General features: G+C 52.7%; 1 protein-coding gene across 1 annotated transcript in view; it reads right to left on the bottom strand.

Annotated features, from left to right (window-relative positions):
• Positions 1–4,268: 4,268 nt before the first annotated feature.
• Positions 4,269–26,254, bottom strand: part of Pcnx2 (pecanex 2) — a 145,218-nt gene continuing 123,232 nt past the window's right edge. Inside the window, exons 26-34 of the mRNA XM_051169258.1 lie at positions 22,208–22,461; positions 20,368–20,601; positions 17,431–17,552; positions 12,508–12,652; positions 10,551–10,781; positions 9,576–9,850; positions 8,274–8,461; positions 5,741–6,189; positions 4,269–4,655 (exon numbers count right to left, since the gene is read on the bottom strand). Coding sequence (XP_051025215.1) covers positions 4,482–4,655; positions 5,741–6,189; positions 8,274–8,461; positions 9,576–9,850; positions 10,551–10,781; positions 12,508–12,652; positions 17,431–17,552; positions 20,368–20,601; positions 22,208–22,461 — 2,072 coding nt within the window. The 3' untranslated portion in view covers positions 4,269–4,481. The remainder of the gene's footprint in view (positions 4,656–5,740; positions 6,190–8,273; positions 8,462–9,575; positions 9,851–10,550; positions 10,782–12,507; positions 12,653–17,430; positions 17,553–20,367; positions 20,602–22,207; positions 22,462–26,254) is intronic.

A 26,254-nucleotide genomic window follows, 5' to 3' on the forward strand; every position in this document is an offset into this window, starting at 1 on the left:
TGGTGGGACACGGCAGAGGTTTGGGCTGCTAGGTTCACTGCATCAGGACCTGAAATGTCCCCAACCAAAAGCTGCAACACAGCCTGGCCCTGCCATGGAGCCCAGTTCAGCCCCTGGAAGCAAGAGTGAAGGGGGTAGGCAGGAGACGTGTTGGCTGGTGGCAGAATGCTGGATGCCCTCGCCAGGCCCAGGAGGACCCCACGTTGGCATCTTACTTGGCCCCTCTAGTGGTGTGCACCTGTAAGCAAAGCACTCAGGAGGCAGGAGCACAGAGGTGGTGAGTTCCAGGTCAACCCAGGTTACATAGGGAAACAGTCTCAAAACACAACTTCAAAATATCACCGCTGTGGTGGGTGGAAGACGTGAACCCCGAGCTGAGTGGATTCAGAGCCTCTGCTCAGTCCATACTCCCTTTGTGTATTCCTCTGGGCTCTCAGTCAGCTAGCGAACCGCATGCCCTAGACCTAACACTGACATGTGATTGTACAAACTGGCGCGTCCTTCAGCGACCACTCCTCTGGAGCAGGGATGCAAATCCTGGCATTATAAGGAATGTTGGGGGCTAAAGGAGCAGGATGTGGGTCCTCACTTGAGGCATTCACATCAGAAAAGCAAATTGGTGTACATATCGCTCACATGCGTCTCAGCCGGAACAAGGTGGTGGCACAGGATGGCGCCCCTGCCCCCTCCCTGTACTACCATACCGGTGGCATGGAAACCATTTCTTTGTTGTCTGTGAGTGAAGGTAAGCTCATGTGCGAGGCAGCACGGCTCCTAAGTAGATGGCAGGGTGTCTTGGACCCTCCTGGCAGATGGAGAGCGTCCCACGAAAACTGCAAATCCATCTGTTGATTTGATCATCACCCCCATGGACCACAGAAGGTCCTGGGACCTGTGAGGCGGCCCTGCCCCTTCCCACTGAGACTGATGTCTGTAGGGACGGGGTTGACCTGTGTGTGCCATCTGCACAGACTGTAACACGCACTCCATATTTCAGAGGTGGGGGCAGCCACCAATCTTAGACAGGTGTGTGCTGGATTCAGCCATAGAAGCACACGGCAGGATTTAGAGTCGGCGCCTAATTAGCCATGATGTAGGCAAAGCCTTGAGCCACCGTTGTATTATCTCTAAAGGAGACATGCTTCTGTTTGGTGCCAGGCTGCGTTGAGAGAGATACCAGCAGAACATCTGAGGAGCCCTGGCAGAAGTGTCACGCAGGCCTGACTCTTGGACCTCTAACACGGTGAGTATAGCTCAGTGACACAGGGCGCCTCATGGGAGGACCTGGGCAACATGTCACACATAAAAGTTTTATAATTAAAATGCGAGATGTACAAATCCCTCCCCTCAGGGCTCAGGGGACCCTGCAGATGAGGCGCATACAGGGCATCAGAGCCAGAGGGCATGGAGGGCACAAGGAGAACAGTCTTGTAGATCAACACGATCAAAGCTCCTGTGAGCTCAGAGACAACATGCACAGGGCCGCGAGGCGGTGCACCAGGTCCTCGGTGTACACATTGCAGCTTCCGGTTCAGTGGTTTTGTGGGATTCCTGAGAGTGTGAATGAGTGCGTCTCTGATTCTAGTGTCTTGGGCTCTTTTCCTTCTCTTTGTTTTGTCCAATTCTCGTGTGTTAGTTTTTGTTTTATTTTATTTTATTTTATTTTATTTTATTATGCCCCTTAGAAGCCTCCTTGGATTCTAATGAGAGACAGAGAAGGGATCAGGATGAGGGGAGGTGGGGAGAAATTGGGAGGACCAGAGGGAGGGGAAGCCATAATCAAGATGTAGTATGTGAGGAAAAACATCTATTTCCCAGAGATTGCCTCAGTGGCAGGGGCTGGCCTGGCATGCAGGAAACCCTTGGTTCCACCCCCAGCACCATATAAACCAGGCATGGCGGTACGCACCTGTCATCCCAGAGCTCAGGAGGTGGAGGCCGCAGAGTCAGAAGTTCAAGGTCATCCTTGGCTATCTAAGCAAGTTTCAGGTCCACCTGGGCTACATGAGACCCTATCTCCACTCCCCAGAAGTTATTCAATAAACAGAAAGCTAGGATCATCTCCTTAGTGCCACTGAACAGCTTCAAGGAGTCTGAGAATGACACTAGTGTCTTTCCTTGTGTGGGGTCAGTGTGCGTGTGTACTTCTCAGCATGTACCCCAGTGGCTGTGTATCCTAGTGGCTGTGTACGCTCAGTGGCTGTGTACACCCAGTGGCTATGTACCCCAGTGGCTGTGTACACGCAGTGGCTGTGTATGCTCAGTGGCTGTGTACGCCCAGTGGCTGTATACCCCAGTGGCTGTGTACCCCAGTGGTTGTATATGCCCAGTGGCTATGTACCCCAGTGGCTGTGGACATGCAGTGGCTGTGTACCCCAGTGGTTGTGTACACCCAGTGGCTGTGTACCCCAGTGGCTATGTACCCTAGTGGCTGTGTACATGCAGTGGCTGTGTATGCTCAGTGGCTGTGTACACCCAGTGGCTGTGTACACCCAGTGGCTGTGTATGCCCAGTGGCTGTGTACCCCAGTGGCTGTGTACCCCAGTGGCTGTGTACATGCAGTGGCTATGTACCCCAGTGGCTGTATACCCTAGTGGCTGGGCTCCTCCATAGGCAGGGGGCTGCACAGGATGCAGTTCATGGCCTGTCTATGGGTGGGCCTGGTACTCACCTATTGCCGTCACGCTTTTCCTACCAGTTGGGCTCCAGCCCCTCAGAGATCTTCCCTGTCACGGATGTCATGCAGCAGCCAGCTGTGCTCCCTGATGTTGCTACTAGGCACTTGTCTTTTCTCTGAGTTCAAGTAGGGGATGCACCTCCAGATCAGAGCTAGCTGTGCAGTCCTGTGCTGGCGAAGTGCCCAAGGGAGCCTCAGTCAGGCGAGGCGGGCCAAGTTAGTCAACCTGAGGAACGGCAACAGGTCACGCTGGCTTCTCAGATAGATCCACAGCTGCGTGGAACCCAGACATTCTGTTTCCAGAGATTCTAGAGAGATGCCTTGTCTCTGTTGATAGACGCCCCCTACTTGTTGTTATGAACTGCCAATCCCTTTTTATGTAACAAGCATGTGCTCAGGCTTGTTAGTGTCAGCATAGGTGCTGGCATAGGTGCCTCGGTGCGCATGGAGGACAGAGGGCAGCCTCTGCTGTCAGCCTTCTCCGTTAAGATAGGTGGATTGTTGTTTGGCCATTGTTAATACTTACTTCAAAAATTAGAAGGGAGATGCTGGCGAGATGGTTTGGGAAAGTGCTTGCCTGCAAGAAAGAGAGCCTGACTTTGATCCCCAGAACTCACATAGGGAAAGGAGCCAGATGTGGGGGCACACACTTATAATTCAGCACTCCCACACAATACACACTGGGGTAACTGGAGCTCACTGGCCACCTTGACCTGACCTGCAAGCTCTCGGTCAGCAAGAGTTTCTGCCTCAAAGACCAAGATGGGCTGTACCTGAGGGATGATGTTGTCCTCGGGGCCTCTACATGCATGCATACATGTGCATCTGCACGCACGTGCACACACACACACACACACACACACACACACACACACACACACACACGAGGGGGGGTGCAAGTGGGGGGACCATTACCACCTCATTCCTGGTGGTGAGGGACTACCATATCCACCCTTTGTGGCTCCCATTTTCCAATCTTAGCTGCTTTGGAGACACAGGGTTTTCTACCATCTACCACTGCCATTCCAGAAGGCTGGTGACGCAGCCGAGTGGCAGCCTTCCTCAACCCTCCCTTATCAGCAAGAGGTTATGCCTCTGCCCTGCCCTGTGGGTGGATACACGACAGGATTTGCCTCCCTCCCGACAAGTGTCTTTCTCAGAGTACAGGAGATGTGCGTAGGAAGGACGGACACAGCCATAACTGTAAACATTTTAATCCCTAAAACAAAGGTGTGTGCAGATGTGCTTAAATACAGTACAGCTTGTTCAGCTTGGAAGACAGGCATGTGTTCCTGGGAAGCACGCAGGGGTCCTGGGTGGCCCAGAACTTGAGGAAGGAGCACGTCGCCTCTAGACTCTCATCCTGGACCAATGCACCCTCAGGCTCTCGCTAGTGGCCTGCACTTACGGCTGTGCAGAGGCGATAAAGAATGGGACTCTTCCTGGTGGGCTTAATGAGAGCGCCTGTGAGGACTTGTGACTCAGGCTGCTCTCATGGTGACAGGTGACAGTGATGTGTGAAATGCCAATGACGTAGCATGCATCTGTTCTAATTTCCCAGCGCAGGAAGGAGCTAGCCACAACTACTCACTCTAGCTATTTTAAGATATAACATGGCTTTTGTGAGAAATGTCCAATTCTGTGCAGTGCTTGGGGTGGGGGGCACCCACACTGTGTGAGTGTTTCCAAAACCTGAGATAAAGTTATTATTTTCTAGAATAGCTCCCCTTTTCCCTCAGGAAGAGCCATGTGGTTTTTGGAGCAGGGCAAGAGTCCCTGTCTCTCCAACCAGACACGTGTTCTGTTATTGCTCATCAGAGGCACTCTGCTGGGAAGCCGTGTCATCCAGGCCCATGTCCTCCTGGCTTGCTCTCCGGCACAGCACCCCCAGGTTCTCCGACACAGCCTCAGCTAGGCGCCGACCTTCAAGCAGCCCCTGATCCGGGGTGTCAGTGGGTTCACATGGCTCAGAGAAGTGCTTAAGAAAGAAGAAAGAAGTGGAGACGGTTGAGCAACGCCTGGGTCTCCTGAATCACCTTACCCATCACTCAGACGTAGGAACCGAGGCCCAGTAGCTGCCTGCTCTGAGGGTGCCCTCTTACACTGGCTCAGAGGACAGCACTGACGGGCAGCCTCTGAGGTTGGGACACGCCCCAAATCCAAAGGCAGCTCAAGGGAGTGGCCCTGAGTTGGAGTGGCCGCCATCCTCTGAGCCCCTCTCCACCCACCCAGCCCTGGCACTGATGCTGCTTTTGAGGGTTCAAGTCAGAAGTGGCACGAGAGCCCTTGGATTCCGGATGCTCAGAGTCCTAAAGACCTATTGTCCTTGCTGGAGACAGAGGAGGAAAACTGCCTGAACCCTGGAAGTGAGCCTGCGGGGTAGCTGGGATGAGAAAGGAAAGAGAGCTTGTGTCTTTTTTGCTGAAGCAGAAAACAGAAAGGGATATTACGTGAGGCTTTTTATTCAGGGAACTAAACTCAGAAATTCCTAGAGTCACCGGAGACTTCTCTTCTGCCAGGAAACACGAGTCTGCCTCAACTCAGTTTTTGTTTTGTTTTCTTTCCTAACAGAGGACGTCAGAGGATCTCTGAGTGTCTGTCAATCCCTTTCTTTCTCAGGTATGAATCCCAGATAATTTTTTTAAAAATCTAGTGTCAGTTAGCATGAATACTGGGCAAGCAGCATCTTATTTGACTGAATCTCTTAAGACTCTGTTTCTGGGATGGAACCACTTGGAAGTGGGTGGCCATCTTTAAAATTGGGAGCCCTTGACAACTTAACCCCCGTCCTTCCTTCTCCCTCAGGCCACAGGGGCACAATTGGAAAGGATGGAGTCCTGCGTCCATAGAGTGGGCGAGGGGAGGCATCTCCCCATTACAGGGCTTCTAGACTACGGAAATAATTATGTTGGGGTACACTGACCCATCCTACTAATACCCATAGGGCTTGTGACCCCCCTATAGGGCTTTCGTTTGCCTGAAGGAAAGACTATGTTCCTGGTTGGTTGGAGCACCAGGCCCTGTGGCTCCATCCTGCCTGTCTCCCTCTGGGGCAGTCCTTACCCGAGCAGTGTGGCCAGAGGCCCTGGCGGAAGGGCCCATCAAGATGTTGACGCTGCTAGATGACTGGGTGTCACTGGTGTTGCCCCCCTCTGCAGCAGACAGTCCAGATATGACAAGTGCACTGGAGAAGCTCCTTTTGCCGAAGAGAAAGCTGAGAGTAGAGCTGGTTGAAGAGCCCAGGCTAGACCGAATCAGTGCCTCTGCCCGCTCTCGGACACTCAGGTGGCCTGTGGTAGTGACGGGAGGCGGCTGGGAGTGCAGGGATGCGGCTGAGGTGTGCAAGGAGAGCCGGCTGCCTGAGGGCCTCTGGGCTAGCTCGTGCACAGATGTGGATGTCTGAAGGAAGGCTTGGTGGCTTTCTAGGATGGGACCCGAGGAACTCAGGGTAGGTGGCCTCTGGCCTGTCGCTGAGTGTGCCTGGACGGACTGGCTTCGGCCCTTCCTTCTGCCTGTGAGAGGGAGCAGAGCAATGGGTTAAGCCCTGTAAGGAGTGCTGAATGCTACGGGCAAGGCTGGCCCCTCTCCGTTCTGATCCATGGTTTAACCCGCCACCAAGGGCAGCACACTCCTGAGCCAGTCTCTCCTACAGAGCCCTGTCTTGTCTTGATGGGCTCACCTCCTGTGAGACACTTCGTCACAGGGCTGACGTCACTCACCCCCCATGGCTGCCCTGCCCCGACTTTGCATTAGGGGCCTCAGTTTCAAGACATGAACTTACTAAAAACATTTTCTGTGCAGCTCAGAATGCTTTTGTACGTGTAATTTAATGTCAGGAGACCACACCGTCTCTGGTGTATCACCAGACATTGTCCCATCATTTGGAATATATTATATAATATAATATAAGTACTGTGTTTAATGAAATATTTTTTCTGATCATGTGTGTAATGCGTGTCTGTGTATCTATGTACTTGTGTACTTGTATGCATGTGAACTTGTGTGCAGAGGCCTTGGAGACCAGAAGTGTCAGATGTCCCGGAGCTGCAGTTACAGGCAGCTGTGAGCTGCCCAGCCTGGGAATGGAGCTCTGCTCCTTTGTAGAAGCAGGTACAAGTGCTCTTAAGCACCAAGCCGTCTCTCCAGACGCTAATGAACTCCTTTTAGTGTTCTATGTGGCCAATGTCTTAGCCGTCCAGGAAACTGAAACCGAGCCCAGGGAGGGGAGTGAGTGCCGGGTTCTGCAGTACAGCCGCTAATTAACGCAGCACATGCTGCACCGACTGAGCCGTCTCCCTAGTTACGCCGCAGATGCTCTTTCTGCTTTTTGTTGCTCTTTTTTTTTCTTCCAATTTTAATTTTACAAATGAAACAGCACCAAGTAGCAGGAAAGCCGCATGAAAATCATCTGTGCTGCTCCGACTCATTATTTTACAATTAACTTATTTTTCCAACGACCGCATTATCCAATCCTGAGCATTTCTAGGGAAAACCTTCAGACCTGAATGGAAACATAATGTAAATTATGCTCCTTGGCTCATTGTTTTTCCTTTGTCTTTGATCATTAGCTGAAGGTTGAGCCCTTAGTGATATACACTTGCGACCCTTCCCTCTGATGTGGGATACACGAGAGTGACGGGTAATCAGGTCACCAGGCTTAGTGCTAGGCCATCTCTCCTTGGCTGTGACATCTACTGTTTAGTATGAGGAAATGGCTGCGGAGTGTGCGGAACTTCGTGAGGCTGGCACGCGGCATTCCTGGCAGCGGGTAGGAGTGTGAAGTGCCCAGCAAACCAGCAGCGCCTGCTCGGTGTGGTGGCCTGGGCAAGCCTGCTTGTCAGGATTCTGGGCAGACATCAGTCCTTTGGACTTCAGCGAAGGGTCAGAGCTGGAATTAAGGCAAGGAGCAAAGACAGGGCGGGGCAGTCCCGGGAGGTGAGGAGCCCATCATGGGAGGTAGCACACGGGAGGTGGGCCTGTCAGTCAGCTGCAGTGGTATGAGGTCCTGCTAGAATTGAACACTCACTACCTTGCTCTTCCCAGAGGCACGTCCCGACTCATGAGTGGCCGCATGCCTCTCTGTCACATGACAGCTAGCATGTATGGTTTGAATGAGAACTGGCTCCCCCAGGCTCCCACCTGGCATCCACTTGGCGGTGCTGTTTTGGGAGCCTGGGCCCTTTGGGTGGTGGTGCCAACTGGAAGAAGTGGGTAGAGGGCAGCTGCGCAGGCTTGAAGTTTAATGTCCAGCCCCTTCCCTCCAAACACGCTCTGCTACTGCGATGACCAAATGCAGAATCCCATGGTCACAGGCTGTAAACAGGATGCATACAGTGGAAATGCATATGGAGAGAGGCTCAGGGAATGGTGTATCTGACAGGCATGGGGACAGGCACACAAATGACTGCCCAAGATAATGGACACATGGACAGACGAATGACCAAAGCTGGACCCGGCTAGCCACAGGGCATCATTTGAGCAAATCTCTTCCAACAGCCACAACCGCTGACCCTAAGCCCCTTGGTTGCAGCCAAAAAGGCCCCGGAGAGTATCAGATACATTCCTCAATGTTGGACCTGTGGCTCTGGGCACTCACCTGGCCTCTGAGCCCTTCCACGGGGTGAGGCCCATTGCTGGGCGCCTCCTTTCCTGGGGTGTTCTGTACTGCTATCCTGGCTCTCTCCACTAGGGGCGTTACTGCCACCTGCTGATGGCACTGCTCCGCCATCTATGTCTTCGATGTTGCCACCAGTCTGCTGGCCCACACTGCAGTCCTTTCTCATTCTGCGGGAGGGACAGGAACTTCAGGGTCGCACCAAAACATCTCCCACACAGTCAAGCCACACAGTGGCATCAGCTGACGACAGCGGTCTCATAAGATGGTGTCACCAACTGATGTGTAGCTCTTGCTTGTTTTGTGCAGCTCTGATGTTTCTTATCCATGCCGATCCCCACTGTAAGTGACATCCGACTGTACTGCTGATCCCTAACCCTCGCCATGAGAGAACTGGGTGGGAGGGCACTCTCTCCAGGTAGACAGCACCCCTGGAGTGCAAGTGAGGAAGGGGCTCACTGTATAATCAATCAATCAATCAATCAATCAGTTACTTGTTTGGTTAATTAATTAGTTGATTAATCAATTGGCATGCCAGGAAGAAGCAGCATCACTCTGAACCTTCCTTACGAACCCATCAGGAGTGTTGCCACACTCAGGAATTGCTTAGCATGCCCCCAGCGACTGCGTTAGAGAAAAAGACTTAGTGCTGAGTGGCACGCCTGAAGGTCCGTTCTCTCCAACAGTGGGTCGCTTTAAAATACCCACAAGAGCTAGAGATGCAGCTCAGCCAGCCACACGCTTGCTGGGCAGTGCATGCCCGAGGAGCTGAGTATGACCTGTGGAGCCCGTGTGGAAAGGTTGGGTATGGTGGAGTGCACTGTAAGCTCAGTGTTGGGTAGGTGGAGGCAGGAAAATTCTTTGGAGCTCACCAGCAAGCCAGGCTAGCCCAGTTGGTGGGTTGTGGGCCAGTGAGAGACCTTGTCTTAAAAAAACAGACAAACAAACAAAAAAAAACCGCTGGTAACATTGTTCTCAGTTCCACATGTGTGATATGCACACACAGACACGGACAGACACACACACACACACACACGAGCATATATACAACAGGATTAAAAAATAAAACATAATCCTCCAGACCAGTTAGAGGGTAGACACAACCTGGCCCGACAGTGGGGAACGTGACTGTGGATATGACATTCCCTATTGAGTCATTCCGAGGCCACAAATGACCTGTTAGGAGCCACCTGTGCATAGCAGTGGCCACCACCAGCATCGTGCTGCCCAGAGCTCCACGCGCTCCTCCCCAGTGCCCAGGCAGAGGCCTCTTGGAAGTCCTACCTCAGCCACCTGGTCTGGAACCACGTCCTCATACGGTTCAGCGTGACAGGCCCACCCCAGACGTTCTGCAGCTGCTTGTGGGTGCCCAGGTAGGACGTGGTCAGCGGGGAGACGTACATGGGGTAGCCCAGCGGCTGGTCGCAGGACGAGTTGATGAGGTTGCGCAGGACCTGCTTGTTGTTCTGGATGCTGCCGCGCTCAGGGTTGCGGTTCCTCAGGAAGATGAGCTCCTGCTGCTGCCCTGCCCAGAGTCCGCGCACGCATTCCTTGTTCACCTGTGAGCAGGGGTGGGGGTTGGGAGACGTGCAGGGCCCCTGGCCTTCAGTCTGTGGGTTAGATCCGTAGAGAGTGGGTGTGGTTCTAGGACAGGGAATCTGGGGATGGAACACTTGGTCTAAGGCCATTGTCTGGGTCCTGAAAATGACATCACACTCATAGGAGGGAACTTAGGGAAAATAAAAAGGAAGTAAGGATTTCTCTTAGCCCTGCGCAAAGAAAGGTCATGGGGAAGAGGGCTCTTCGACCCAGGAGCAGGCAATCAGAGAAAGTTCTGGAACTTTGAAGTAGGTGTTTTCAACTTGCAGCCAGTGGTAAACATGCCTTATATCACAACTTATTTAAAACATTAAGACACTTAAAAAAACAAAACAAGAGCTGGGCTTGGTGGCGCATGCCTGTAATCCCAGCACTCGGGAGGCAGAGGCAGGCGGATCTCTGTGAGTTCGAGGCCAGCCTGGTTTACAAAGTGAGTCCAGCACAGCAAAGGCTACACAGAGAAACCCTGTCTGGGAAAAAGCCAAACCAAACCAACTAACCAACCAAACAAAATGGTCCTGTGTGGTGAATTAGGGAGGAAGATGACTCCACCATGAACCAAGGCTTTCCAGCTGCTTCTCTGCCCTGCCTCTGCCTGCCAGCACTCCTCTGACTTCTTTCTCCTTGCTCCCCAGGTGGGGACCAGCACCTGCGGCTTACCTTGATGACCCTGAAGCTCAGGAAGCCCCTGTGGAGCATGAGGACCTTGTACTCATCGGCACCCTCGTCCACCACGTGCCTCAGTGTCAGTAGCTCCTCCTTGTTAGACAGCACCGCCCCTCGCCAGGCTGGGTCTCCCTCATGGCAGATCACCACCTTCTTCTCAAAGGTCTGGATGGCTTCGTAGAGAATGGCTGGGTCCTCATACTCATCAGGGCAGGTGAACTGGTCCTGGTGGGAAGAGCCCAGGTGTGCTCAGTGAGGCCAGCTGGTCCTGGTGGGAAGAGCCCAGGTGTGCTCAGTGAGGCCAGCTGGTCCTGGTGGGGAGAGCCCAGGTGTGCTCAGTGAGGCCAGCTGGTCCTGGTGGGAAGAGCCCAGGTGTGCTCAGTGAGGCCAGCTGGTCCTGGTGGGGAGAGCCCAGGTGTGCTCAGTGAGGCCAGCTGGTCCTGGTGGGGAGAGCCCAGGTGTGCTCAGTGAGGCCAGCTGGTCCTGGTGGGGAGAGCCCAGGTGTGCTCAGTGAGGCCAGCTGGTCCTGGTGGGGAGAGCCCAGGTGTGCTCAGTGAGGCCAGCTGGTCCTGGTGGGGAGAGCCCAGGTGTGCTCAGTGAGGCCAGTTGGTCCTGGTGGGGAGAGTCCAGGTGGGCTCAGTGAGGCCAGAGCTGCTGGTTCTGAGCAAGGGCAGAGGGGGACTTGGAGTGGCCTTCAGGGCCACATGCCCTCCTCATCCCACCAGCCCCGCCATGTTACTGAACCCTGAGCTGGGTACAAAGGTCATCTCAGCTCATTGTCCCTAACCAGATGGCGCATGCCTAGCAATAAGCTGCATTACTCAGGCCTCTGTAACATCTAGGTCAACCCCTTTCTTCCGAGTGAACTGTCACCTCCTCCTATAAGCTCCTGGGGGGAAAACGGTCATTAGCCAATGTCAAGTGTACTTAGACCAACCCGCTATTTCTAAAGCTAAGTACTGAATAATTTCCTGAGGCTCTCCAGAAAAGGGGTGCCATGCTTTTCAAAGATTATATTTTTATTAATTCATTTTTGTAGGCTTTTCTGAGACAAGCTCTCATGCTGTAGCTGAGAATGACCTAGAATAATTCATCATTAAAATGTATTTATTGATTCATCTTATATCCTGATTGCAGCCCCCCTCTACTCCCAGTCCCCCTAACTCATCATTTTAATTATTACTTGAGTGTGTGATATACACCAGAGAGATATGGAGGCTGTGCTTGACTGCAAATGGAGAGGCCGGAGGGCAGTCTTAGTTGTCTCCCTTGGTGGCTACCCATATTTTGTTGCTGTGTTGAAATGGGACCTTCCACTGACCCTAGAGACCACCACTTTGGCTAGACTGGCCAGCCAGTGAGCTCTAAAGAGCCTCCTGTCTTGGTGTCCACACCTCGGTTTTCTACCTGGGTTCTATGGCTCAAACTCAGAACCTCACACTTGCACGTCCCAGAGCGAGGCATCTCCCTGGCCCATGTTATTTGCTTCTCCCCTCACCATAACCCGGTACTGGACACAGACAACGTAGAGGGAGGGGTTCTTTCTCTCAGCTCATGATTGAGGAGGATTTGTACCATACTCTTTGGCTGAGCTGACTCTGGGCCAGTGAAGAGGATGGAGGAGGGCGGGGGAGGACGAGGGAGGACGGGGGAGGATGGAGGAGAATGGAGGATGGGGGAGGATGGAGGAGGTTGAGGGAGGATGGGGGAGGATGGAGGAGGACAGAGGAGGATGGAGGAGGATGGGTGATGGAGGATGGAGGAGGACGGGGAGGACAGAGGAGGATGGAGGAGGATGGAGGAGGACGGGGAGGGCAGGGGAGGATGGAGGAGGATGGAGGAGGATGAGGGAGGACAGGGGAGTATGGAGGAGGCAGCTGCTTATCTTACCAAGGGCAGGGATCAGATGTAACTGGGCAGATTAATCCTTTATTCAGAAGTGGCTTTTTACCTGGTGCAGTTTCAGGGACATCCGGATGGCTGGGACAACAACTTTGTGCAGCAGGTCCATGTCGGCAAACACCCACTCGTCTTGAGCTGTGACCCGGAAGTCGCCTTTGAAGAGGGCGTGGAGCCCATACAGGAATGAGTCCAGGCTGCAAAGCACAGTCACATGGCGGTGGCCTCACTCTGAACATGCTCCTCATCCCTTTGTCCCCACCAGCACCCCCACTGCATTTCCTACCTTAAGGAGTCATCTTCCTGGGCCCAGGGAGATGGCTCACTTAGTGCACACAAACACGAGCTCCTGAGTTCCCAGCACCCACATAAAAAATCATGTGTAGTGGTATGTGTGTGCTTGCTATCCCAGAGCCGAGGAGGCAGAGGCGGGATGGTCCCTGGTTCTTGCAGGCCACCCAGTGTAGCTTAATCAGTGAGCTACAACCTCAGGTAAGATGGACGGCGACCAGGGATGGGCGACCCCTTGCACGTGTGCACATACACTGTCTTCCTACATTTTAGGATGACCCATCAAGGAAAGGAAGAGGGCTCTGGACTTTCCCAGAAGCCCCAGTGCCCCGCCCACAGCTGGAAGTGAAGTATGCTGCTGCTGCTTTAGTGCAAACTTATCTCCCATCACCATAGAAACCATTGATGTGAAACTGAGACCCGGCTTGGAACATGCCAACACAGACACAGGGCAGCAGGCTCACCCTCCCTAGTCACGCCAGCTCTGCCACATGTACCCTCCCCTCACCAGGGTCTTATGTCTCTTCTTGACATCCCAGGGCTGTGTTAATCATAGTAGAAATCGAACTTTACCAAATAACCAAATGGCACCCAAGCATGGACTCTTAGGTCCTCAGGTGTAATTGCTCCCCTTGCTGCCCTTTCTTCACGTCTAGGGAGGAAGCAAGGTATCCAGGGTCCAGTCAGTGGCTAACAGCTCTACCGGAGGCTCCAAGGCTTTCCCACATCCGGGTTTTCCAGCTTTGTTCTACTTTCTGTCTTTCTCACTGATCCTTGAGTTTTACCCGAGTGAAGAACGGTGTCACACAGGGAAGTCACTCAGGGTCTGGGGCCTTTTCTGAGCGAACATGATGAGGGCTTGGGAAAGCCATGTGGGACAGGAAGGGAGACTTCCTCTCCTCCACCCTTGTTTCTATACTGTGCTTTCTCATGGCTGCCTCTAATGGCCCCGAGCTGCGGGGGCGAGGCAAACAGGGCAGCCAGCCAGCACACTGGACAGGGCTGGTGTGGGAGGAGAGGCACAGGACAACATGGGGAAAGATTCTTCAAGGATTTAGTGAGAAGACCTCTGACTGGATACAGGGCACCCGCCCTGGGCCTCAAGGAAGCATGGCCACCGCTTGCTGTGGTAGCACCTCCTTTGTTGATTTCCAGCAAGATTCTATTGAGAAATCAGGGCTGCCAGGGCCTCCCCTCGTGGGGCCTCTGCTGTGGTCTGGAGGGACCTAGAACCTTCTGGAATAAGATGGAGGAGGTGACCTTTTCCAAAGGGCTGTCTGCTCACAGAGAAAAGCTCTCGATGGTCTGAGTGCTACAGCCAGTCCCTGGGAGGCACAGAGGCCACCGGAGCAGGACTGCACCGAGGCTGGTGCCGCCGTGGTCTGAGGATTCCACGATTGAGTGGCAACTGCCATGGGGAAGCACATGGGGATGTGCCTGTTGTTGGAAAGGCAGTGACCATCAAAGTGGAGATGAGGTGCTGTGAATACAGGAAGGTAGGGGCGCCACACTGCACACTCAGTGTATGAGGAAAAACAACAAGACTTGAAGATTCACCCGAATCCCCCAGGCAATGCCCACAGTACAAGAGCCTCCGCCTGCGCTTTGCTCGGCTGCAGGCTGTTGCCCCTCCACTGCCTCAACCCCAGTGTCTCCTCCAGTCACTCAGGCTCCCATCTGAGGCCTCAACAACGGTCTATATTTCAAATGTTGATTCTCTTTTCAGAGAAAATGGCGCCCTGCTGTGCTTATAGCTGTCTTATTAAAGTGACTCTCTGCATGAACCAGAGCCCAAGTGAGAAGCCCTCAGCCTGGGGAACCAGACATCGGAGCATTCTAGTGGGAGGTGTTTCATAACTGGCCTCTTCCCCAGGGTTGGGGGGCTGTAGGGGGGTAGGGGGGGCTGTAGGGGGGTAGGGGGGCTGGAGGGGGATGGGGGGTGGGGGGGCTGTAGGGGGGTAGGGGGGCTGGAGGGGGATAAAGAGGAAGGTAGACACAGAAGGAGGCTGGAGTGAAGCAGGGCAGGGTGGGGGCTGGGGAGTGGAAACCTGCAGGATGCCTGGGGTGAGTCTGGATCTGGAGCTTTGTCCTTTGAAGCTTCTCCTGAGAAGCCAGCGTGATGGTGCGCAGTTCCGACCCCTGAGCTGGGAGGCCCAGAGGGACGGATCCCTAGGGCTCACTGGGTGCCTGTCTATCCCACAGGGAGAGAGCTGAGCCACTGCAAGAAGTTGTTTCTAAAGCAAAGGTAGATGGTGCCTGACGAGTGACTGCCCAGGTAGTCAGTCCCCCGGCTTCCCCATACACCTGTACCTAACAACCACAGGAACACACACACACACACACACACACACACACACACACACACACACACACCTGGACTGAGAAAGGGCAGACTCTCACCCACCTGGATCTGGGCTGTCACTTCTGAGAGTGGCGCACAGCACAATCAAGGTTTTGTTTTCAGGAGACTAAGCCCCACTTGCAGCCCATCAGGGAGGCATGCAAGACAGGCTATGCCATGGTGGAGGCAGAGGGCTTGGAGAATGAGCAGACAGAAGGCAGCGTGCCCAGGCGGGGACAGCAGGGAGCACCACGTCAGGCTTTGACCCCACCCTGCCTGTGTCTGCTTTGCCCCCCTTCCTGTCTGACAGCTCTCCTGTGCCACGATGGATTGGCAACCTTGGGCCAAAACAAATCATTTCTTCTTTGAACTTGCTCTCATGGGCATTCTAATCAGAGTGACAAGAACAAAAAGTAACAGTCCCTAACCTGGTTGTCACTCTTCATAGTGGCTCCCAGTCACTGGGATTGGGCCCACAGGGGACACCTGTCCATATCTGGGGACAGTTTTGATGTCACAACTGATTCAGGGACACTGGGTTGAGTCTGGAGTGCAAAAGTGACTCAGAGCAGCCACCTAAGGAGCTGCTGTAGCCCCAGCATTGAAAACCCCCCAGGCCCCTGGGAAGTGAGGGCAGCACTGTGCCTGACAAGGCTCATAGCCTCAGGTCGTCAGCTGGGTTTAGACTGTAGGCTCTGGGGAAGCAACCTTACTACAGGGTTAGTTTCTGCAGGACTCATCAGGGTGAGCCCGCCACAGACTGGCTTGTTCTGCATCCCACCCCGTTGCAGCCCGGCTTCTGCGAGTAAAGAGTGCGGACAAACGAGGTGACTCACCACTGATCAGTCACAGGGATAACCCAGTGCTCAAGGTGTCAGCCTCTGTCACCAAACCATGACTGGACAGGAGACCTGCCCCAGGACCACAGCAAGCTCTCTTCCTATGCACCTTACTCCCCTCTGGGACATCCACAGACAAGGAAGGCACTGGCTTTACCTCACGCCAGCTCTGCAGACACAGTGGTCCAGGTGACCCGTGGCACCTCCCTTCATGCATCGCATTCACTGGTCGTGTCTCATCCTTACACGCCCAAGGAAGCCACACAAGGTACAATTAGCACGTCACGTCAGGGGAAACGGGACAGAAAAAACTACGGAAGTGGCTCTGAAGTGGGGGGGGGGGATGAGAGTGTGACACCGCTCTGATGCCACTGGTGGACAAGCTATAGCTACACCCAGGGCTCCGTTCTCACAGGGAGACACAGCTGATTTTAAGGTACAGGGCTGGATCCTCCTGCCTGAATGGCGGCCCCAGGTGTGTCAGCTGGCCCTGATCCTTCCGGGTGCAGGGCCCAGCACAGTGAAAGTGTGAGGCCCAGCTCACGGCAGGTCACCCTGCAGTTTCCTCCCTTGGCTAGTGTGCAGGGTTCTCTCACTACATCTGCACTATACCTGTCACTGTCAGAGCCCCATTCTGCTGTGCCTCTCTCACCATGATGGATTTGAAACCATGGTCTAACTTGTTCTCAAAGGCATTTTGATCACAGTGATAATAAACAAACTAACAAGCAAAACAAACAAACAAACAAAAAACAAAAACAAAACAAAACAAAAAACAAACAAAAAAACCCCACAATTCCTGACAAGCCCGACCTTGTGTCTTTCCTCGGTGGCTCAACTATTGGGATCTGGGATGTGATAGAGCTCTTTGGGCTCTGAGGTGAAAATATTCCTGTCAGGGAGGCTGGCTTGATCCCAGATGGGCTCAGAATGCCCCGTGGTTCCTGGATTTGTTCCTTCAGGGAAGGCACCTCCCTGGGAATGAAGAACTGTGATCCGGAAACCCCACCCCAGACCCTCCCGCCTCTGCGTCCCCGCACTGGGATCTCAGCATCTGCAGGGGGTCAGGAGGGTAAAGGATGTGAACTCAGGTCCTCATGCCTGCACTCCAAATGGTACAATATATCCCCAAGCTTAGACCACACTTGCATCAGGGTCCAGGTGGCGTCGAGCGCCACAGCCCAGCCCAGGACATGGTGCCTCTATCTCTAAGGTGCAGGACAATGCAATGCTGGGGATTGAACCCAGAGCATCCTCAGCAAGCCTTTTAGCTACCTTCCTAGCCCAACCCTTACAACCTGGAAACCCGAGACCTGGAACCTCCGGGTTCCAACTACCCAAAGTAATATTTCCAAATGCAACAACCTGAGGAAATCCGCATCTGAAAGCGAGCAGGCCAGGTTGGAAATAAAGAAAGTGACGGGCAGAACCCACAGAACGTCAACTCTGAATACCTGCACCAGTCTAAGACACCGTGGGTGCTTCCTGGGGAGGGGGTGTGTACCTCATAGCCATATTATGTGCAGCTGTTCCCAGAGCTCGCCTTCCCAGAATGCACAGGGCAAAGGAGAGTGTCACCAGGGGTGAGTCTTCATCGCTGTCGACATGGTCCTGGGCCTTGGAGAGCTGAAAGAACAGGGTGGGAACCCAGCTGTCACCTGGGCTCTCGCCTGTGTGGCTGAAGCAGGTTTCCAGGTGCACACTGTAGCCAACCAGGTGCCTCTGAAGTGACCCAGAGTGGGGAGTCTTCCCTGCCCGAGGCAGCTTCTCTTATGCTTGAACAGGGAAAACACTATATTAGTCACTGTTCTCATTGCTGCCATGAAATTCCTGACAAGAAACAATTAAGGAAGAAGGATCCACAGAAGATACACGGCCCATGGCAGGGGAGGCATGGCGGCAGGGAGGGAGAGTGGCTGGTCACATGTGTGCGCAGTCAGGAAGCAAAAACCGGGGACAAGACGTGAGGTTTGGCTGTGAGGCCTCGGAGCCTGTGTGGTGAAGCCTTAGGAGGTGAGGCCTTGCTGGAGTAGACGTGACTTTGTTGGAGGAAGTGTGTCTTTGGGAGTGGCTTTGAGGTTTTAAAAGTCAATGCCAGGCCCCAGTCTCTCTCCTCTCTCCCTTCCCCTCCCCTCGCCCCCCCCCAACCCCGCCTATGGATTGGGACGTGGCACTCTCAGCTACCTGTCTAGCACCATGTCGGCCTGGGCACCACCGTGCTCCTGGGTCTGTAAGAAGCCTCCAGTTGAGTTTCTTTTACAGGAGTTGCTTTGGTTATGGTGTCTCTTTGTAGCAAAAGAACAGTGACTAAGGCAGCCTACTACCTCCAGGGGTCCACCCAGGCTAAGACGCTCCGCCTTCCAACTGTGCTACTACCTTCCCGAACAGTGCCACTGAAGGGCCAGCCAAGTGCTCATAGCCTGTAGGGAGGACTCCTCACTCTCAAACCACAGCAGGTGCTTTTCCAGAACAAGGTGGCAAAGGTTAGGTTTGACGAGCAAATTCTCTGGGATTTCATATTATGGCAGGTTCAGGTCACGGAGACAGTCAGACCATGCTGTCTAAAGAATGCCCCCCCATCACCATCTCCTGAGGCAGATGGAGCTGGCCTTTTCGTTCCTCCCTTGGATAAGGGTCCTTTGGACAGATGATGACTCCAAAACCAGGACCGATTAACAGTTATATGAAGCCAAAGTCAGGCCAGCTACCTGGGAGGCTGAGGCAGGAGACTTTCAGTTCACGGTCTGCTTGGACTACAGAATGTATTAGGGGCCATACTGGGGTGGGGCAGGCACATGGATCACTTTATGGTAGAGCACCTGGTGGTAAGGAAGGCCCCAGGTTCGATGCCTAGCACCACAGGCGCACATAGTCTGCCTGCAAAGGGGATGGTGTGGGGTAAAGCAGACGCAGCAGAGCCTCCTTCTTATTCCCGCTACCATGTCCCCTGGCTGAGACTGGCTCCCCGACCCCGAGACGCTGGGCCCGTGGTTTGTGTCTTCTCCACAGCCTTCGTCATCTGCTGAGGCGGTTGCCTTCAACCTCCTTCATACACCAGCACTGAGCCTGCAGCAGGCGAGGTGGACGGACATCCATTCCGTGACTCACTCTGTCTCTTCTCTCTGCGAGTGGCCATTACTCTGGGCTTCATCTCCAGGAGGCCAGCTTGCCTTGGGGTGTACACTCAGCACATGATCACTGCACTGGAAAATGACAGCTACAGAGGCAGCCTGGACCATCTGATCACCAAGCAGATGGTACATCTGTGAGGCAATGTGCTCAGTAAATCTTCCTGACACCAGCAAAGAAATATGTCATGGTGCAATCTCAAAATTTAAAAAAAAACGTCTGTTTTGAGACAATGGCTTGCTATGTAGCCGAGGCTTGCCTGGAACTCACTATGTAGCCGAGGATGACCTACTAGAAGGTCTTCTGCCTCAGCCTCCCCATTTTTAGACATGAACTACCATGTCTGACTCAATAGTTAGGTTTCCAGTCGCCAGAGTGCTTGCTTCTCGAGCATAAAAACCCGAGTTCAGATCCTAAGACTGCCTAGCAGAACTTGGTGGCACACTTCTGAAATCGCAGACCTGGGAAAGCAGGGATGCGCATCCCTAGGGCTTGCTGCCTGATAGGTAATGTGTGAGCTCCAGAGAAACCCTGCTGCAGAGTAAGGCAGGGAATGATTGAGGAAGAAACCTGACATTGACCTCTGACCTCCATGTATGTGTGTGCATGTACACGTGCACACACACACATACACACACACACACAGGCACAAAATAAAATTAAATTCTAACAAAAATTTTAGTAATTTTTTTTGATGGCTTTGGGTAGCAAACCCAGGGTCTTATGCATGCCAGGCAAGTCATCTGCCACTGAGCTCGCCAAACACAGATTTATTCAATTTAATTCTTGTGTGTGTATGTGTGTGTGCACACACATGCACACTCTCCACATGATCCTCTTGTGATGGTGTGTCTAAGCCTGGAGCTCACTGGCTTGGTGCTCGGCTGGTGGCCAATAAGTCCCCAGCAGCCCACCTGTCCCCGCCTCACCTCACTGCACCAGGATTCCTGGCATGGATCACCCCTTAACACCAAGATGCAATTTTAAACAAGGAAGTTTCCAGTATCTTGATGTCACTCTAGAGGCTTAAACCATAGTGATGACCCTGAGCACAGCTTAAAGGGACAGATGCTATTAATGCTCCGTCCTTGGAGACAAAACATGTCATCACCCCATCAAGCACCAAACGTTTGTTTCCTTGAATGCTAAACATTTATCTGAAAAAAATCATTTTATCTCATCTCTGTTTTCTTATTATCTGTCTTGGGGTGCAGGCGGAGAGGGTGCTTGTACCCCGTGCCTCAGCCCAGCTTCTTGGGGTGCAGTGAGAGAGGGTGCTGTACCCCGTGCCTCAGCCCAGCTCCCCTCCTACCTCCTGTCTCTTCCCTGCACAGTACTGAATCCACTCCAGGAACACATTGCAGTAGCTCGCCCGGGTGATGCCCTGGAGACATGGGACGTAGTCATCGTCGATGTTGATGTTGAACATTGCTAGGTCACGCTCGATGTGGTGCCACTTGGCAAAGGGCTGCAGGGATGTCAGCAGGGACTCGTTCTTGACCCAGGAGAGAAGTTTGGGGGATGTGACCATGTAGTACACTATGCTCTGCAGGAAGCAACGAGACTGTGAGGTTTGGTGGCCGGTCTGCAGCCGGGGAGACCTTATGCTTTGATTTAGTAGGTGTCAGTAGGAAGGGTCTGGAAAGATGGCTCAAAGGCATCATCATCTCCATCAAGGGCAGCTTTGACCAGCAGGGGTCTGAGGCCTTTGATGGGTGCCTCTCGGCTCGTGGGGCTCTGTAAGGGGCACAGGGTCCTTTGCTCACAGATAATCACTAGGGAAACCAGGAATGTTAAACGGTCGGGGTTGTCTCTTCAAAAGAAGAGACATATAACATGCTTTCTGCCCGGATGGCTGGGAACGGAGGGGGCTGACAGGCCAGTGACCTCTGTGTTTGTTATCTGCAGGGCCAGGCCACACCTGACTGCCCAGACCCTGTGCTTATCGCAGACTCTTCCTCCCTAGACCTTTATCTTGGATGTTGTTTTTCAATCAGCAGAATCCATCTTTACAGAAGAGGTCATATGGACTTTGAAGAGAGTTTTAACATGTAACCATGTCTTAAATTTTGTTGTACACACAGACAGGATTGAGTTCATTATCATTAGAAAGCTTCACCCTTTCCCTCAAAAGTGCTGGGCTTAAACATGGATAAAATAAACTGCCCTGGGCCAGATTCTAGAAGTCTGAACCAACGCCGGCTACCGAGTCACGGTGAACCGGTCTCCTTCCGTCATTGCTGGCTCTGGTGGTTGCAGAGACCTGCATAGGACAGTACTAAATTATAGAGCCCTCAGCAAGCCTGTCACCATCTGTGACCTCCCCCAGCATAGGTGCCACCACAAGGACTTTCTCCGTCCTCTGCCGTCCTGCTGGTTCCTGCTTCTTAGAACACCTCAGCCAGGCCAGCACTTCATACCCTGGGCCAGAAGGACATTTTTCTCCACAGAGCATCCAAACTGCACTTCTTTTCTTCTTTCTTTCCCTTTAACTCCCTTCCCCTCCTTCCTCCCCCTCCCTCCCTCTCTTCCTCCCCCCTCCCTCTTACCTCTCTCTCTGGTACTGTTCTTCCTAATCTTTGGATTGAGTGTTTGTCTGAGACAGGGCTCTTGTAGCATGGCCAGGAACGCTCTGTGTGGCCAAGGATGACCCTGAACTTCTGATCCTCCTTCCTCACCTCTGAACTTACAGACATGCACCACAACAGCTGGCTTTATGCAGTGCTGGGGATCGAACCCAGGGTTTTGTACATGCTAGGCTAAAACTATGCCACCTGAGCCACATGTCCAGCCCACAATTCTGGTTCTAGGCTGGACCATTTGCACAGCATCTAACAAGGTACTGTGTAACTCTAACACGGGGCCTGCTGCTGCTTCCTGGATATTTAAATCGCCCATCATGACAAGCACACACACACACCCTGCTGTGGTGGAGGTGGACAGACAGTCAAGGCTGAAGCCAATGTGCTGAGTCCAGACTTAGGCTAACACAGAGCCCTGCTGGGTTTTTTGAGAAAGAAGAGGTCCTCAAGCCTTGCTGTGTCTCTCATTAGGAAGCTGGGGGGAAAAGCGCCACATGCCACTTTGTGTAGGGCTGTTAGGAGCCCTTCTCACTGATCCCCCACCCTGTGTCCTTGGGAACCACATCCCACCTTGACATAGTAGCGGATGAGCACCCTGCGGAGGTCAAACACCTGCAGCATGGTGGCTGCGTTGTTGTCGATGATGCTGTAGCCCTCCAGGATGTACTGCGTGCGTGTGGTCTCCCAGGTGAGCCAGCGCAGGTGGAAGGCAGCATTGCAGGACAGCAGGTGAGGTAGGTGGCCAGGTTTGCAGCAGCAGCAGCCTCTGTCGTCCTCGTCCCCTTCCATGATGGCCTCCACCTCCCTCTGCTGGCAGTAGGTTCCTGGCCAAGGGCACAACAGGCTTCACACCATGGGGAGGTCAGAGGAGGGGACAGGCAGTTGTGAACTGTCGTGTGTGCCGGGGATCAAACCCAGGTTGTCTGAAGAGCAGCCAGTGCTCTTGGCCGCTGAGTCACCGTCTAGCCCCGTGAGGTATCTAAGTTGCCAGAAGGTGCTGGAATAAGGTGTTCTTAATTTAAAGCAGACTTAACAAATAGCCAGGATTCTCATAACCATTAACTCTTCAGGTGTGTGCCTATGTGCAGGTGTGTACACACATTCCTCTGTGTGTGTGTGTGTATGCGTGTATATGTGTGTGTGCTATGTATGTATGCATGTAAAAGTGTGCATGTGTATATGTATGCATGCGTGTGTCTGTTATGTATGTGTGTGAATGTGTGCACATGTGTATGTGCATGTATATATGTGTAATTGTGTGTGTGGGGGGGATAGGTACGTAGGTAGGCAAGATGTTTCCAGAGGCCTCTTCATGAGAATTGGGGTTAGATCGGCTTCTGTAAAACGGGGTTATGTCTTCTTCAGCATTTTCATAAGGAGAGCAATACAGATTATAGGTGTGGTGCTCCGGACAGCCCCTTGAAGGGAGATTTAGGATTGAAAATGACCTTGGCATGGCGGGGATACTGCACAGAATCTAATACGCTAAAACTCAGTGAGACTAGAACACCCTGCACATAGGATCAAAACACCAGGCGAAGTCTAGAAATCCATAGGAACCCATGTCATGGGGTGCACGATCCCACAGTGGGGTGTCTGGAATCCAGCTCAAACCCCACACAAAGGGTTACGACCAGAATGACACTGAGCTGATGATTCTTTGAATCCTTTCCTCACTATAAAAGTGACACAGGCCTGGCGATGCGGCTCAGTGGCAGAGTGCCCGCCTAGTACCCACAGCTCCTGGGCTTCAGCGCAGGTGTGTTGGAACCAGCTTGTAACCCCGCATGTGGGAGGTAAAGGCAGGATGGCCAGGAGTTCAAGGCCTCCCTCAGCTACATGATGCATCTGGAACCAGCACAGGCTGCACCAGACCCTGCTTCAAAAACAAAACAAAACAAAAAAAACCCAAAAAGACAAAACCAAAAATAACAAGTCGATAATAAGGCACAGGCTAGTGTTGATCTGAATGGGGTTATAGAGAATATTAATTATACCTGATAAATTCTAGAAGGCTTCCTGGTGCTAGTGAGATGGCTCAGTGTGTACAAGCTTTTGCAGCTGACCCACACGACCTACTGATCTATGTGACCTTAGTGACCCACATGACCTACTGACCCACGCGGCTGTGTCTGTGATCTTTGTGGCATCACTAATCTCTGGTTGTGATCTCTGGCCTCTCCCAGCATAGCAGAAGCCAGGGTCCCTGCTGGCTCGCTGGCCCCACCCCCCAGCTCCATACTGTTTTGCTTTCCTGAGCAGTTTCTCCTGCACTTCCCAGACCCACTCTTCAGCAACAACGTTGGCGCAGCTGTCTTTCAGCAGTGACCTTGAGAGCCATTGGCCCAGTGTGCAGGAGGAGAAAAGACAAAAGCTTGTGAAATATGCCAGAGTGATTTATAACTTGTTTGCTTTCTGAGCACAACAGAAAGCTGCCCCCCTTTTTTTTTAAATAACATTTTTTTATTCCATAGAGTTCGCAGAAATTTGCCTTGCATCTAGAGTGGCCCTAAGAACAAGCTTTTCCTGTGTGGTGCTGGGTAAAGTAGACCTTAAACACGGCGTGATGCCTTTAAATGAACAGCATTATTTTCCATGGTGAAATTTTGTTTCTCTACAACATCCATTTAAATGGCTCTTATTGACTTAGAGAGGTGACGCTTGGGTGCTGTGCAGGTGGAAGGGTTGACGGCTCCCTTTTTGTAAATATGCATTGTAGTTCCCCAGAGTCATGCGTTCTTTAGAATAGAAGGGTTTGGTCTTTTAGAATGAAAAGCCAGTGTCTTAAAGTCTGATGAAAAGCACGTTTCCCTGAGAGCTGGGGAGCTGCCTCAGCGGGAGCTGCAGAGCACAGGAACCTGAGTCCTAACCCCAGCACCCACATAAGAGGCACGATGTTGAGGTGTGTGGCTCACGGCTATAATCCCAATGTTCAGATGCGGAGACAGGAAAATCTTGGCGTTTGCTGGCTAGCTGACCCAACCAAACCGCCGAGCTCTAGGTTCAGTGGGAGACTTTGTCTCAACAACAGTAAAAATAATAAGGTGGTGAGCCACAGAAGAAAATACCTGACATCAACCTCTGGCCTCTACACACATGTGCAAACATACAAAGCTCCCACGTATACTAGGTGTGATGAGTGTTGGAACGCGTAGTTCTGTAATTATCTCTGGGAGTGAGACTCCCTACTCACTCCATCTACAAACTGGACAAGAAGGACGGCCAACTGGACTCTGAGGTAGGGGCCTTCTTAGTCTGTGGGCCTTTCAAAACTGCCTCCTCCTCACACAGCTCCCCTCTGAGCACAGGATGCAAAGGTGGCAGGGAAGACAGTGTTCTAGTGTATGGATGACGTTTGTCACCCAGGGAGCTAGGGGATTGCTCAAGCTATGTGAAGAGTTGACTGTTGCCAAGACAGAGAAAGTTCTAGAGAGTTTCAGGATCAGCGGGAGAGCTGTGTGTGGACCTGCCAGTTAAGATAAAGCTGTGGGTCGGGCTTGCTTCGGATGAGATCAGGCAGGCTGCACGGGTGTTTCCTTCCATCCCCGTGGGCCAGCGATTATGGGGTCAGCCAAACCCTGAGAAAGCTGATAACGTCTCCCACAGACAGGAGCATTAATCTTGTTTCTGATTATTTTCCAGCTCCGATGGGAGTGGGTGGCTACATTCGAGTAATCATCTGTGCTTCAGCGTCCCCTCTGTGAGGCCCACCAAGGCGCTGGGCTGCTAAAATGGCCTGCAGGGCGGGGCCACATTAAAATTAGAAGGGATTCTGAGGAAGCGAGATTTAAACATATAACAAATAGACTTTAAAAATGTTTAGATATTTATTTCAGTCTTCCCTTATTTAACATCTCTCCTCATCTGTCTCCTCTCTTCACTTCCCTCCCGCCTCTCCCCTCCCTGCTCTCCCTCTTTTCTCTCCTCTCTCCACTCCCCTCTCCTCCCTCTGCTCTCTCCCCTCCTCTCCTTTCCCTTCTTTCTTCCATCCTGCCTTTTCCCTCCCACCCTCTCCCGCCCTTCCTCCATCCTTTTCCTGCTTCCCCCTCTCTCTCCCTCTTCCTCCTCTGTTTCCTTCTCTCCCTCTCTTCCCCTCATATTCATTGTAACAACCCTAGATGCATTTACCAATGCTTGCTTCCCTCTAATAGCACCCCAGCACACCCCAGCTTCCAGTGGCCACCGCCCCTAGCTCTTCAGCTCCAGTGGCCACTGGACGATGGCTAGGGGCGGTGGCCACTGGAGCTGAAGAGCTAGGGGCAGTAGCTCTGTGTTCTGCTACCTCCACTCTCTGACCAACCTCCACATCTGCAAAGTAAAAGCATGCTGTGCCATGAACTCAGTGCTCAACTGTACTGTTAGAGCAGCTAGCCTTTCTCCAAGCGATATACCCATCATTAAAGTCTCAGTGGCCATGCCGTTTGACCCAGATCACATGTCTGTGACCTTGACTTTGGTGATCTAGTGTACTTGACTCTGACTGAGATGACAGCACAGAAAGGAGAGGTGATGGGGCACACTTAGGAGGAGAGGAGGTAGAGAAGGGTACTTATCTGCTCTCTGGGACAGCAGCATCCAGTGTTTCAGCAATGTGGGGGCAGCCCTGGGTCTTGCAGC

Source organism: Acomys russatus, chromosome 26 (assembly GCF_903995435.1).
Source record: "Acomys russatus chromosome 26, mAcoRus1.1, whole genome shotgun sequence".
Taxonomy (NCBI): domain Eukaryota; kingdom Metazoa; phylum Chordata; class Mammalia; order Rodentia; family Muridae; genus Acomys; species Acomys russatus.